Raw genomic sequence first — 12,645 nt, 5'->3', positions numbered from 1 at the left:
AGACTGCCCAAATCTTTTCTACGAAGAAGAGTGAGTTATTTCGTAGGAACCATTCTACTCCTTTGCATAGTCATCGAAATTGCAGAGTTCTCAAATTCACGTCCTTCAGTGCAAGACAGGATTTTTCATAGCTACAATCAAGAATGAAGCGAAAATGAGAACATGGGTAGTTTTCCAATTGCCGCTGAAGCACGTTACAAGACGGGTCTATCAAAATTTAGCCTTGATTCGACCAAGAAGATCACCATCATCCCATTCATTTTCTTCGCAGAACTACCAAAATGGGAACTTCAGCATTGTTCAGCGACACAGGGTTGCCATTCTTCCCAATGCTCCTACCCTGTTGTCACTTTATTGTCGTCGTTTTTGCACTGGCATTCAGCTGTTTGAAGAAATGCTACAAAGGGCTCTACATGGGAGAGATATCCATTTTGAGCTTGTTGTTGATTACATTAGATTGTCCCTCAAAAGACCTACAATTGTGACTGCCATTATTGCCCATTGTGCAGCCTTAAAGATAGGTGTTCTAGCTCATCTCTCCACATCAACATCTCTACTCACTGTTTATTCTAAGGCTGGAGACTTCACCTCTTCAAGGGATTTGTTTGATGAGATTCACAATAGAGATGTGATTGCTTGGAATGCTATTATTGCAGCTTCTCTTGAAAATAACAGCTATTGGACAGCAATGGACTTCTTTGAGAAAATGATCAAGGCCCAAACTGGATTTGATTCCACCACTCTATTGCTTATGATATCAGCTTCATTACACACGAAAAATTTTGATCAAGGACGGGCAATTCATTGTTTGAGTATAAAATTTGGAATGCTTGTGGATATCAGTTTAGGTAATGCACTTATTGACATGTACGCTAAGTGTGGTGATCTAAGCTCTTCTGAGTGTCTATTTGAAGAGATGGAGTATAAAGATGCTGTTTCATGGAATTCAATAATGAGAGGAAGTCTTTACAATTGTGATCCCGAGAAATCATTGTATTACTTCAAAAAGATGACTCTTTCTGAAGAAAAAGCAGACAATGTTAGTCTATCTTGTGCTATCTCAGCGTCTTCAAGTTTGGGAGAGTTGGCTTTTGGCCAGTCCATTCACGGGCTGGGAATCAAGCTAGGTTACAAGGATAGCTCATATGTTTCAGTTGCCAACTCTCTCATTTCATTATATTCACAATGTGGGGACATCGAGGTTGCTGAGAATGTATTCAGAGGAATAGCATATAAAGACATTGTTTCCTGGAATGCAATGATGGAAGGATTTGCTTCAAACGAAAAGATTAATGAAGTATTTGATCTTCTGATTGAAATGCAAATAAAAGGGTCTTTCCAACCCGATATGGTAACATTAACTACCATACTTCCACTTTGTTCAGAACTGATGCTCTCCAGGGAAGGAAGAACTATCCATGGATTCGCAATTCGAAGACAGATGGTATCTGATCATCTTCCTTTGCTGAACAGCCTGATAGACATGTATTCAAAGTGCAACCTTGTGGATAAAGCCCAGCTTTTGTTCAATTCTACCACCGAGAGAGACATAGTCTCATGGAATGCAATGATATCTGGCTATTCCCAGAACAAGTATTCTAAAGAGGCTCAAAATTTGTTCAGAGAGCTGCTATGTTGGGGTCCAAATTGCAGCTCCTCAACTGTTTTTGCTATTCTTTCATCCTGCAGCTCCCTTAATAGTCTCCACTTTGGAAAATCAGTTCACTGCTGGCAGTTAAAATCTGGATTTTTGAGCCACATTATTTTAGTAAATTTTCTCATGCATATGTATATTAATTGTGGAGACCTGAGAGCCAGTTTCTCAATTTTGCATGAAAATTCTGCTTTAGCGGATATGGCTTCATGGAACACAGTGATTGTGGGCTGTGTACGAGGTGATCATTTTCGAGAGGCTCTTGAGACTTTCAGATTAATGAGACAGCAAACTCCTTTCAACTATGACTCCATAACCCTTGTAAGTGTCTTGTCAGCCTGTGCAAACCTTGAACTATTCAGTCAAGGAAAATCTCTACACGGCCTTGCCCTTAAAGCTCCTTTGGGATCAGATACTCGTGTTCAGAACTCGTTAATTACCATGTATGACAGATGCAGGGACATCAACAGTGCCAGAGTAGTGTTTAAATTCTGCTCTATTCCCAATATATGCTCATGGAACTGCATGATCTCAGCTTTAACTCATAATAGAGAAAGTAGAGAAGCATTGGAACTATTTAATCAACTTCAGTTTAAACCAAATGAGATCACCATTGTTGGTGTTCTCTCTGCTTGCACTCAAATTGGATTCATAACACATGGAAAACAAGTTCATGCCCACGTGTTCAGGTCTGGAATTCAAGATAATTCTTTCATATCAGCAGCTCTTGTAGATTTGTATAGCAACTGTGGAAGATTAGACACTGCTCTTCAAGTATTCAGACATTCAGAGGAGAAGTCCGAATCAGCTTGGAATTCAATGATTTCTGCTTATGGATATCATGGGAATGGTGAGAAAGCAATCAAACTCTTCCATGAAATGTGGGAGTCAGGAACCAGGGTGACCAAGAGCACTTTTGTTAGCCTTTTATCTGCATGCAGCCATGCAGGACTCGTGAACAAAGGTCTTTGGTACTATGAATGTATGTTGGAGAAATATGGAGTACAACCTGAGATTGAGCATCAAGTTTACGTGGTTGACATGCTTGGCCGATCAGGAAGACTAGATGAGGCTTACGAGTTTGCCAAGGGGTTACAATCCAAAGCATGCTCAGGTGTATGGGGAACGCTCTTAAGTGCATGCAACTATCATGGAGAACTCAAGTTGGGGAAACAAATTGCTGAACGTCTCTTTGAACTTGAACCTCAAAATGTTGGATATTACATATCGTTGGCAAATATGTATGTTGCTGCAGGAAGCTGGAAAGATGCTACCAACTTGAGACAATTTATCCAGGACCAAGGATTGCGAAAATCCGTAGGTTATAGTCTTATTGATGTTGGTTTTGGATAAGGAGGGATACCTATAGAAAGTTTATGAAGAGGGAAGGCTATTCATTTCAAGGCCGAGACATTGGTACAAACTTTAGCGATGCTAAATAGTAGTATTTATAGATTGCAACCAATGATATCAATGATTCTAGTGACGACAATTGAACCAGCACCTTTGCAATGAAAATCTTTACGTAACATGGTGCAAAATAAATATAAGAATACATCTGGGAGATTAATTTTTCTTCGTTTTTTATTTAATTCTTGTTTCTGAAAGACTACATGTGTGTGGTTACTAACCTATATTCTCGGTGGCCATAAACTACCAGACTAGAATAAGGAGGTCAAAAGGAGAAAAAGATAAACTTAAAAAAAAAATGGGCAAATTATGAGTTTGATTAATATATTTATTTTTTGTTCAATAATTACTTTTTCTTTAACATTAACTTGTTTTATTTTTATTTTTCTGGTCCAATTAGTTGAATCATTTCCCTATAAGAATAACTTTTTGAGAAAAGTTCACCAATGCCCATGTGGTTTACTTCAGAATCACTTATGCCCCTGTGGTTTACTTCAGAATCACTTATGCCCCTGTGGTTTTTTTCTTATCACATATGCCCCTGTGGTTTGTAAAAAGGTATGTTTTTTATCACATATATCCCTGTGGTTTCTTATTTGGGAAAAGTTCACTGATGCCCCTGTGGTTTGCTTCAGAATCATTTATGCCCCTGTGGTTTTTTTTCTATCACATATGCCCCTGTGTTTTGTAAAAAATAAGAAACCACAGGGGTATATGTGATAAAAAACATACCCTTTTACAAACCACAGGGGCATATGTGATAAGAAAAAAACCACAGGGGCATAAGTGATTCTGAAGTAAACCACAGGGGCATTGGTGAACTTTTCCCTTCTTATTTTTTACAAAGCACAGGGGCATATGTAATAAAACACATTTTGTAAATGATATTCGGGAGGAATATAATAACTCTTCAAATAGTCTCACATAAACAACCACCCGTAATTTCATCTAAAACTGTAATGATAACCATTAAAATATCAACCCTCTGGCAATATATTCCAAACAGGAGACATCTATCAAAATCAAGGAACATTGGAGTGAACATATACTCCGTTACATGTTCAACTGATAAATTATGAGAGCCAAAATGGCAATAAACTCAATCTGACATTATGAATGTTCCTCTAAATTTGGGACATCAAAAGTAAAGCCAAGACCAATATAAACTCATGAAGTATTCAGATTCACCCACCTAAGTCATACCAAAACTGGTGATGAGCAACTGCACTACATATTAGGGAAACATATACAAATGCACCAACCAGCATATGGCCTGCATGCAGACTCTTCATTGAGAAAGATGCCTTCAAAGGGAAAAAGGACAACATTATATGTCAAGGCATCAAATGAACTAAAGCTGAGATCGCATGAAAAGCTCAAACTGATGCACTGTTGTGTTGGAGAAAGAGCAACTGCAACAAAAGGTAACAGGGTCAGTTTCCAGTTGCCATGAAAAGCATTCTAATATAAGAGGAATAGCAAATGCAGAAGGACAAACCTTCCCGTAAATAAAAACTCAGTCATCAAGGTAATAATAAGACCCAGCAGACTTCTGTTCTCTATCCTTGGTTGAATCAAGTTTGTTGATCCTTGGGCGAAAATTAGTTGGGTCTCTTCTAAATGTTATATCAAGATGCTACAACAGTGATGAAATACATTAGATCCACCATGCAAGCACCAGCACAGAGCAAAATCTAATTTTTAACATGCAGGATACTGTAAATCGAAAGGGGAAAAAAAAATAATGGAACCATTGAAAGTAATGATACTTACAGATAAGAAAAGGTTCATCCCGGTCAACAATGATTGTGGAGAATTTGCAATACAATCAATTGATGGTTGACCCTCATAAACAATAACTCTGTCAGCAAGATAAGTTGCCATGATGAAATCGTGCTCAACCACAAAAGCTGTTTTCTTTGCATGAAGAATAAATCTCTTGATGACTTTGGCAGCATGAATTCGCTGTTCCGAATCAAGATATGCACTTGGCTCATCTATCAAATAGATGTCTGCAGGCTGTTATGGTAGAATATTGATGAGTCAGTAAACTTTAAATGCGATTTAGTTTCAAATAAATAGGGGCATAAATTGTACTATGAGACAAAGAATAGCAGCCAACAAAAACAAGTGATATAATTCCAATAATCTTGCCACAGCATTAGCACATATAAATATATGTCTGCAGTCTGCTATCGTATAACAGTAATGAATTAGGAAAAGTTAATTACTACTTAGTTTGAAATAAAGGCATACACTTAGTTTGAAATAAAGGCATACACTACAGCAAAAGAGAAAGCATGCAACCAAATCAAGAAGTTCCAAAAACTTAACAAAGGATTAGCACAAAACTCGTTTTCATTATACGGAAACTGGCCTAGAGAAACTATGAAGGTATTCAAGAATGTGGCAGAGACACTATGGTGCATAAACAATCTCAAGCAGTTCGTTCTCAAAGATGAAGTTTATAATACCTTTCCAAGACAGAGACATAACGCAACTCTTTGCAACTCTCCGCCAGAAAGATTCACAACTTCTTGGTCCATTAATTGTTCAATAAGAAGTGGCTTCATCACATCAGATATGAACTGGGGATGAGTGTATGCATCGCGTATTTTTTGATGTAGCAAGTGTCTAACAGTTGACTGGAACTTTGGGCTAATCTTCTGAGGCTTGTATGAAACATTAAACTCAGGCAACTCCACATCAGCTCCACCTTCTACGGCGTCAGGTTTCAATAAACCAGCCTGAATAATAAGGAGGAGTAATGTGAATAGATATGTGGAAGAAATAATCAGTTCCATGAAGAAATAAATATGACTGAAGAATACCAGCATTCGAATAAATGTTGTCTTTCCAGTCCCATTCTCACCCAGCATCACAATAATCTGAGAATCAGTAAATTCTCCTTCAACTACACGAAGCCTGAAATTGCCTTGAGTTTTGGTCATGGTAGGGTATTTGTATCGAGCATATGTCTGAGCCTCCTCAGCACTTTCCTGTGGAGTCTCAGCAACCTACAGACAAGTAATAATTTTAATAAGGAAAGAATTGTTGCTGAATATATTCGGCAACCTCCAATATGCTAAACAATTTCAGCACTTCTTTACTCAATTTTCTTTTTTGACGTGTTTAAACAAACACGCCAAATCAATTTCAGCCTGAATCTTTTCATTTTCATCACCCAAATTGGGTATATATTCAGCAAATGAGTGGTAGGAGATGCATAGATTATAATTACCTTGAAGGTAAGAGAGTCATCCCGGAACCTCAGATTTTCTGTTGGAACAAAGCCAGCCAAGAAGATGTTAATTCCTTCTCTGACTGAGAAAGGAAGTGTTACCACTCCATATGCACCAGGTTTGCCATACAAACAGCAAATAAAGTCCGATAAATAGTCCAAGACACTAAGATCATGCTCTACAACAATTACATAGCTGGAAAAAGAAAATTGCAAACAAATTCAATATTTATCTTGACAAGTAATCAGGGAAAGTACACATCGAGGTACAGTCAAGATTTAAAGCAGATACTACTGGGATAAAAGGGCACAAACCTATTAGGCCTGAGCAATGATCGAACAACCTGAGCAGCTTTCAGCCTCTGTTTCACATCAAGATAACTAGAAGGTTCATCGAACATGTATATCTCAGCATTCTGGATGGCAACAACAGCAATGGCAAACCTTTGGAGCTCACCACCTGAAAGATCACCAACATTACGATCTATAACCTGGTTAAGCTCGAGATCAGCACAAAGCTCCTCCTTCGCATCTCTCTCATCTTTCTGGTCTAGCACCTGCCCCACATTCCCTTGCACAGCTTTTGGAATGTGATCAACATACTGAGGCTTGATGATAGCCTATATTATACACAAAAATATTAAAATAAGCACAATTACTAGCAGGAAGAGAAAACTTTTTTAAAGCAGTATACCATCTTATCAATACAAAATTCAAGCAACGCTTAAAGTTATGATTGAATATTCAGAAAAATGTAAGCACAACAAAAGCTAGGCTATCAAGTATAGATAAAAAGGAAGTTTCAGAATAAAAGGATAAAGAATTATGCAGTGATTGTTACAACGCAACATTTACTTTTTTAGGTGCAGTGCACGATCAGCGCTAAAATTTGAAAGCATATATAACTTTTTTAGGTTAGACCCGTTGTTTATTCCTATGTTCCAGATGATCCATTTTTAGTCCTTTTCCTTTTCATCTCCCCCCCCCCCTCCTCTTTCCCCCTACTTTTCCTTTATCTCATTTCCCCTTCCCAATCTTTTTTTTAATTAATTAATTAATTTATTTTTTACACCCCTTTTATTTTTACTTTTATATACATGGGTTAAATGTTTGTCATTTTAAATGACACAATTTTGTGTCATTTTTAATGAAACTACGTCGTTTTGGTGTGTTTTTGGTATCTTTTTACATTTTTTCTTTTTTATAAAATTAGGAAAAAAAGAAAATGGAGAAAAGAGAATGCAAAAAACACACCAAAACGACGTAGTTTAATTAAAATGACACAAAATTGTGTCATTTAAAATGACAAACACTTTTCCCTATATATATATATATTATTATCATTTTATTTTTATTTTTAATCCCTTTGTACCTTTCATTTGGGTTCATCTACCATCGACCCTAATTAGTTTGAGATAAAGGTGTTGTTGATGTTGATATAACTATCTAAGGATTGCAATACCTTCAAAAATTTACATTAATATATCACAAGGCTTTCCAACTTTGTATTAACATAATAATAGGTTGATGATATGGTTAGTAATAAACTAACAAATATAAGTCAGCCTCCAAAAACAAATAATGAAATATAAGGAAATAGGTAAATTAATCCTAAGAGACCTAGGATACTCTAAACTATATTATGATATAATCTTAATATTATACGGTATCATCTGGATATTCTAACAGTTAAGAAAGTTTATTTATGAAAATAAGGTATTTCAATCTATCAATATATGATAATACAGTTTCCTACAAATAGTTCTGCGAATAATTAGTTAACACATACTAACTTGAGCACTAATTAAAGCATATCTATGATGCAACACACCACAGCAGCAACAAACATTTTGAATAAAAACTGCTCCATAATTATTAGTGTAACTTTACCTTTTGTCCTTACCGTTTAGTGGTATATCTTTAGCATACGACTGTGTAAAGTTAAGCATCTATCCTTAGTGGTTAGAATATGTAAGTAATTCAGTTTAGTTCAGTTTAATAGTTGGATAGGATGAGTCAACTTTGAGTTTCAATGTTGCTCTTAAATAGAGCGTGTAACAGAAGACTTTGTAATCTTTTCATTTTCTCTCTCTTACACGCAATACACTAAAGTTCTGCAAAACCTTCTCTCTCTTCTCTTCTCTGATTTTCTGTCGATTTCCACGGGTTTCTCACTAATTTCTGATAGTAATTAACTTGGACTTTCCTAGTGCTTTGAACATTATTTATATCGTAATTTGACTAGCCTCTTCTACATAGCACTGTAACGAACTCCCAACATGTTTTCAGCTACGTTTAGTTAATGTCAATGTCACATGCTGTAAATTAGTCATTTAAAGGGGACAACAGAATAATAAACTTGCCTGACTCTATTCACAAAATTATTGTATCCCTTCTTAGTTGAAGCAATTTTAACAGATTAGGTTCATGAACTCTAACTGCACATATTTGGCCATTGGTCAACTAAGAAGATTAGAAAGTAAACACAAAAACCAAATTGGAAAAACACAGTTATGAAAGAGCACATGATAATTGGTTCAGTCTTAGACTGCCAGAGAGTCAAAATTATTAAAACATCATTGCATGCATTAGTATTGATCAAGGCCACAGACATCACCTTCAAATCATCCTCTAGAATACGAGTAAAGTAATTCTGCAATTCAGATCCTCGAAAATAGGTTAAAATTTCCTGCCAATCCGGGGGATTCTGCAAAAGAAAAGGAAATTCAAATGAATGAAATAAAGCCTCAAACAAGTTGGCAGTAAAGAAAAGCTAATTTCAGCTATTACAGTGAAACGACCCAAGTTCGGTTTCAATTTTCCAGCCAAAACTTTAAGGGCAGTGGACTTTCCAATTCCATTTGTCCCGACCAATCCAAGCACTTGCCCTGGCCTTGGCACCGGCAACCTGCCATGCATCATAACTATTTTCATCACAAACTAAAGAAAACAGACGGCCACCAATTTTTCAACTAAAATGCAGCTAAATAACTCACCTATGTAGCTTAAAAGTATTAGGACCATATCTATGAGTGGTGTCTTTATCCAAGTCCTTTGGCAAGTTGATAATCTGGATAGCTTCAAAAGGGCATTTCTACACCAATGGATAACAACCTCATCACATAAACCTCATCAACTAGGAGCAAAGATAACAACACAATAACGGCATATTCAATACCTTAACACAAATACCGCATCCAATGCACAATTCCTCAGATATAAAAGCAATCTTCGATGCAGAAGTAACTTCAATACACAATCTACCTGCAATCAAACCCATAACTAGTCAATCATGATAAACCCCATCGTAATTAAGACACATAAATTACATTAACATAAATTCCCCCAGCCCCACCCCCCCCCCCAAAAAAAAAAACCCAAATCTAAGCTCCAGCTAAAGTTTGAAATTTTGAAGTTCGTTGGGGCGTTAGGGTACAAAAAAATTCATCCCATAATTGAGCCCCAAAAGGGGGAAAATCAGATCTTACCGGTTCTGACAACAGGGCAACTCTTCTTACACTCTTGGCGGCACTTCTTGGGCTTGCACCTGTCGTTGCTCACGATGGCAATACGCGTCAACCGATCCGACATGTCGAATTAAAACCTTATTCAACTCACACAAAGGGGAATGTTATGTTATGATCGCGATTGAATGGAAAATTCTGGCAAAAACAAAATTGAAGAGTGAAACTCTCTTCCGAAGGGATGTGATCGGATAGAGAGAGAATCGTGTGCTGGGAACGTTCCCACAGGCGTTCAGAAAAGCATATAGCTTATGCTAGGGTAGGGTTACTTCTTCACCGTGCAACTGAAATCGGGTCTATGGGTCGGGTTCAATTGAAACAAATCCAACTTTAAACGGATCCTGAGGGCTGGGCTTTTATAAGAAAAATTAAGTTTGAATATGTTTGGGCTTGAGTTGACCCGGTTCGGTGTGGCTCGCCCTGATATAAGCTAATTCACAAGCTTAAAATAGAAAATCAACTATTAAAATTAATAAGTTTCTCATTTTAAAGATTTAAGAGTCATTTTAAAAGAAATATACATTTGATAAATAATTTTAAATATTTTAATATAAATTAGTTAAATAAATTGCACAAACTATATTTTTATACTATGATAGTATGTGATCAGAACAAATCTTTACAACTGGGCCGATTATGTGATTTTCCTCTACACAAAGACCTGGAACTTCCTTGGGTCAGAGCATCTTAGAGTTTTGAGCAGCTTTAATCCATGGGTCTTCTATGGAACGAGATGAGGGGTGTACCTGCAAGACACTCCAACGCTCAAGTCAGTTATGGTTCAAACAGATTTAATTATGTAGGAGAAGATGATGTACCTTAATGTTGATACATGTATTTTATTGTAGAGCGATGTGTGCTTGGAAGATGCATTTCTTCATGGTAAAGGCAAAGGTTCTTTAATGCCAAAGTAGTATGGCTGTCATGATTAAATGTTGAGGAGTTTGTTGTCATGTGTCTTTAAGGTTGAGGAGCTTGCTGTGATAACCTTTACTATTGTGCAGCTTGGAGAGATGGGCTTTACAGTCTTTGTGGACTAAGAGCCTTGTTTTATTGTGAAGGCTTTAATTCTAAGCCTTGTATTTGTATAAAAATTATCCAGGTCAGTATGAATAACTAAAAAAATAGTAAGTTCGAAACCAATATTACTATTCTATGGCTAGCATAAGAACATATTAGATTAGCAATTTATTAGCGCACACTATATTTAGTTGGACCGAACATTTTTTATATTACCTTAGTGACTTTAGCAATATGAATACGCTACTTAAGGCTTATTTGTTAGACAAAATAGGATAAGAATGAATAGAATAGTAAAAAATGTTATGGACAACTTATATCCTATTTGTATTTTTATTTATTTATTGGTAAATGATATCCTATTTGTATTTGATATGCATTAGATAAACAGACAGTTAGGATAAATATTATCTTATCCAGTATTTGAAGCGAATCATATGATGTCAAGATAAATATGATATAAATACACAAAAAATACCTTTTTAACAAAATTTTCTATGATTTTTCAAAATATATTTTTGAAATTTAAACATTAATACTTATTTTAAATTATAACAAATATTGAAAGTCACAATTTTAAATAAAATATATAAATAATTTATGAATCTTTTTCACAATAAAAAATTATATTTTCACCAAATAAATTTATAAAATTAAGTTTTAAATTGATTGTCAATATCAGTAGCTAATGACATTGGCGGGTGGGGGTGGCGATTGTGGGGGCTAAGAACGATGGATGGTGGTGACATCACTGGCGTGGCGATGACCGAAGATGATTGTTATGGCTAACTGATGGCAGTGGTGGCGATAATGGTTGGTGTTAGGTGGTTGAGGTGGCAGTGGTCAGTGGTTTGAGGTGATAGTGGCCAACGACAATGGTGACAATGATGGTTGGAGCGGTGGTGAAAGTGGCCGATGAAAATGGTGGTAACGGCGCCAACAGTGACTAGTGGCAATGTGGGGGCATAATCGATGGCGATGGTGGTAGCTACTAGCGATAGTGGTGGTTCATGTCGAGTGATTAGGGTGGTGGTATTCGATGACTTAGGTGCTTTCTTCAAGTAAAGCGCTAACTGTAAAATACGTTAGAGTAGTTCTTTTACTTAAAAAGAAATTGATATCTGAGTTTTCTTAATAAAGCTGGTATATCTTTCTCAACTATGAATGGTAAAGTAACTTTATCTATTAACTCATATTATTTTGGTTGTGCACTCATGGTTAATGTTATGTATATGTTGAGTTTAGATACAATAAGCATAAACCAAGTATGTTCGAATTTGATTGATCCAAAGTTGTTACATAATAGATTTGCACATGTGAACTATAGAAAAATGCAACATCTAGCTAAAACTCACGATATTCCATTGGATACCTATATTCGATTTGACAAATGTGAAGTATGTGCACAAACTAAGATCACTAGTGTAACATCCCCGTCTCGAGCCGGTTCAATTAACATACATATGATAAAACAGAAAACAGCGGAAGACTTAACTTACGAAAATATGAGCTAACTTTTTCTTTTTCTAACTTAATTCTTACTTGGCGTAAACGAAAATCGGGCAGAATTTCCTCTATAAATCGGACAACTGGAGATTTTCCAATCCCACTCAGAAGCATTTCCTGATAAACAGTTTATACAACATATCAATTCAGAAATACCAGATATCCAAATATAATCAAATACCCATACATGGGCGCATGCATAACATGGCTCAGTGCCACTATATCTAACAGCATGCCATCAAACGTAAACCTATCTGAATACTACATCATCATATAACGTTCCTGAATAC

At 36.2% G+C, this 12,645-nt stretch overlaps 2 protein-coding genes across 2 annotated transcripts; one reads left to right on the top strand and one right to left on the bottom strand.

Moving 5' to 3' along the window:
- Window positions 1–154: 154 nt before the first annotated feature.
- LOC133288035 (pentatricopeptide repeat-containing protein At4g19220, mitochondrial) lies at window positions 155–3,007 on the top strand. The gene has a single exon (XM_061485725.1). It carries the CDS (start codon window positions 155–157, stop codon window positions 3,005–3,007), a length of 2,853 nt encoding a protein of 950 aa, XP_061341709.1.
- Window positions 3,008–4,008: 1,001 nt separating this feature from the next.
- On the bottom strand, window positions 4,009–10,054 carry LOC133288043 (ABC transporter E family member 2). The gene is made up of 12 exons (XM_061485738.1): window positions 9,794–10,054; window positions 9,484–9,569; window positions 9,302–9,399; window positions 9,096–9,213; window positions 8,923–9,012; window positions 6,621–6,925; window positions 6,306–6,501; window positions 5,896–6,081; window positions 5,539–5,811; window positions 4,838–5,083; window positions 4,563–4,700; window positions 4,009–4,476 (listed from the first exon to the last, which is right to left on the bottom strand). Exons 1-11 carry the CDS (start codon window positions 9,894–9,896, stop codon window positions 4,581–4,583), a joined length of 1,821 nt encoding a protein of 606 aa, XP_061341722.1. The 5' UTR covers window positions 9,897–10,054; the 3' UTR covers window positions 4,009–4,476; window positions 4,563–4,580.
- Between the last annotated feature and the right edge of the window lie 2,591 nt (window positions 10,055–12,645).

Source organism: Gastrolobium bilobum, unplaced genomic scaffold, assembly GCF_033153095.1.
Source record: "Gastrolobium bilobum isolate Gb01-03AN ecotype WA unplaced genomic scaffold, APGP_CSIRO_Gbil_v1 utg3205, whole genome shotgun sequence".
NCBI lineage: Eukaryota > Viridiplantae > Streptophyta > Magnoliopsida > Fabales > Fabaceae > Gastrolobium > Gastrolobium bilobum.
This window is presented reverse-complemented; position numbering and strand designations above follow the sequence as displayed.

What these genes read in the sequence shown, in the direction of transcription:
- LOC133288035 (XM_061485725.1), top strand. Translation starts at nt 155, where the DNA reads ATGAGAACATGGGTAGTTTTCCAATTGCCGCTGAAGCACGTTACAAGA.
- LOC133288043 (XM_061485738.1), bottom strand. Translation starts at nt 9,896, where the DNA reads ATGTCGGATCGGTTGACGCGTATTGCCATCGTGAGCAACGACAGGTGC. An exon ending in TTGCCCTGTTGTCAGAACCG is followed by an intron (nt 9,570 to 9,793) that starts GTAAGATCTGAT and finishes GTTTGATTGCAG; the next exon opens with GTAGATTGTGTATTGAAGTT. An exon ending in GATGCGGTATTTGTGTTAAG is followed by an intron (nt 9,400 to 9,483) that starts GTATTGAATATG and finishes CCATTGGTGTAG; the next exon opens with AAATGCCCTTTTGAAGCTAT.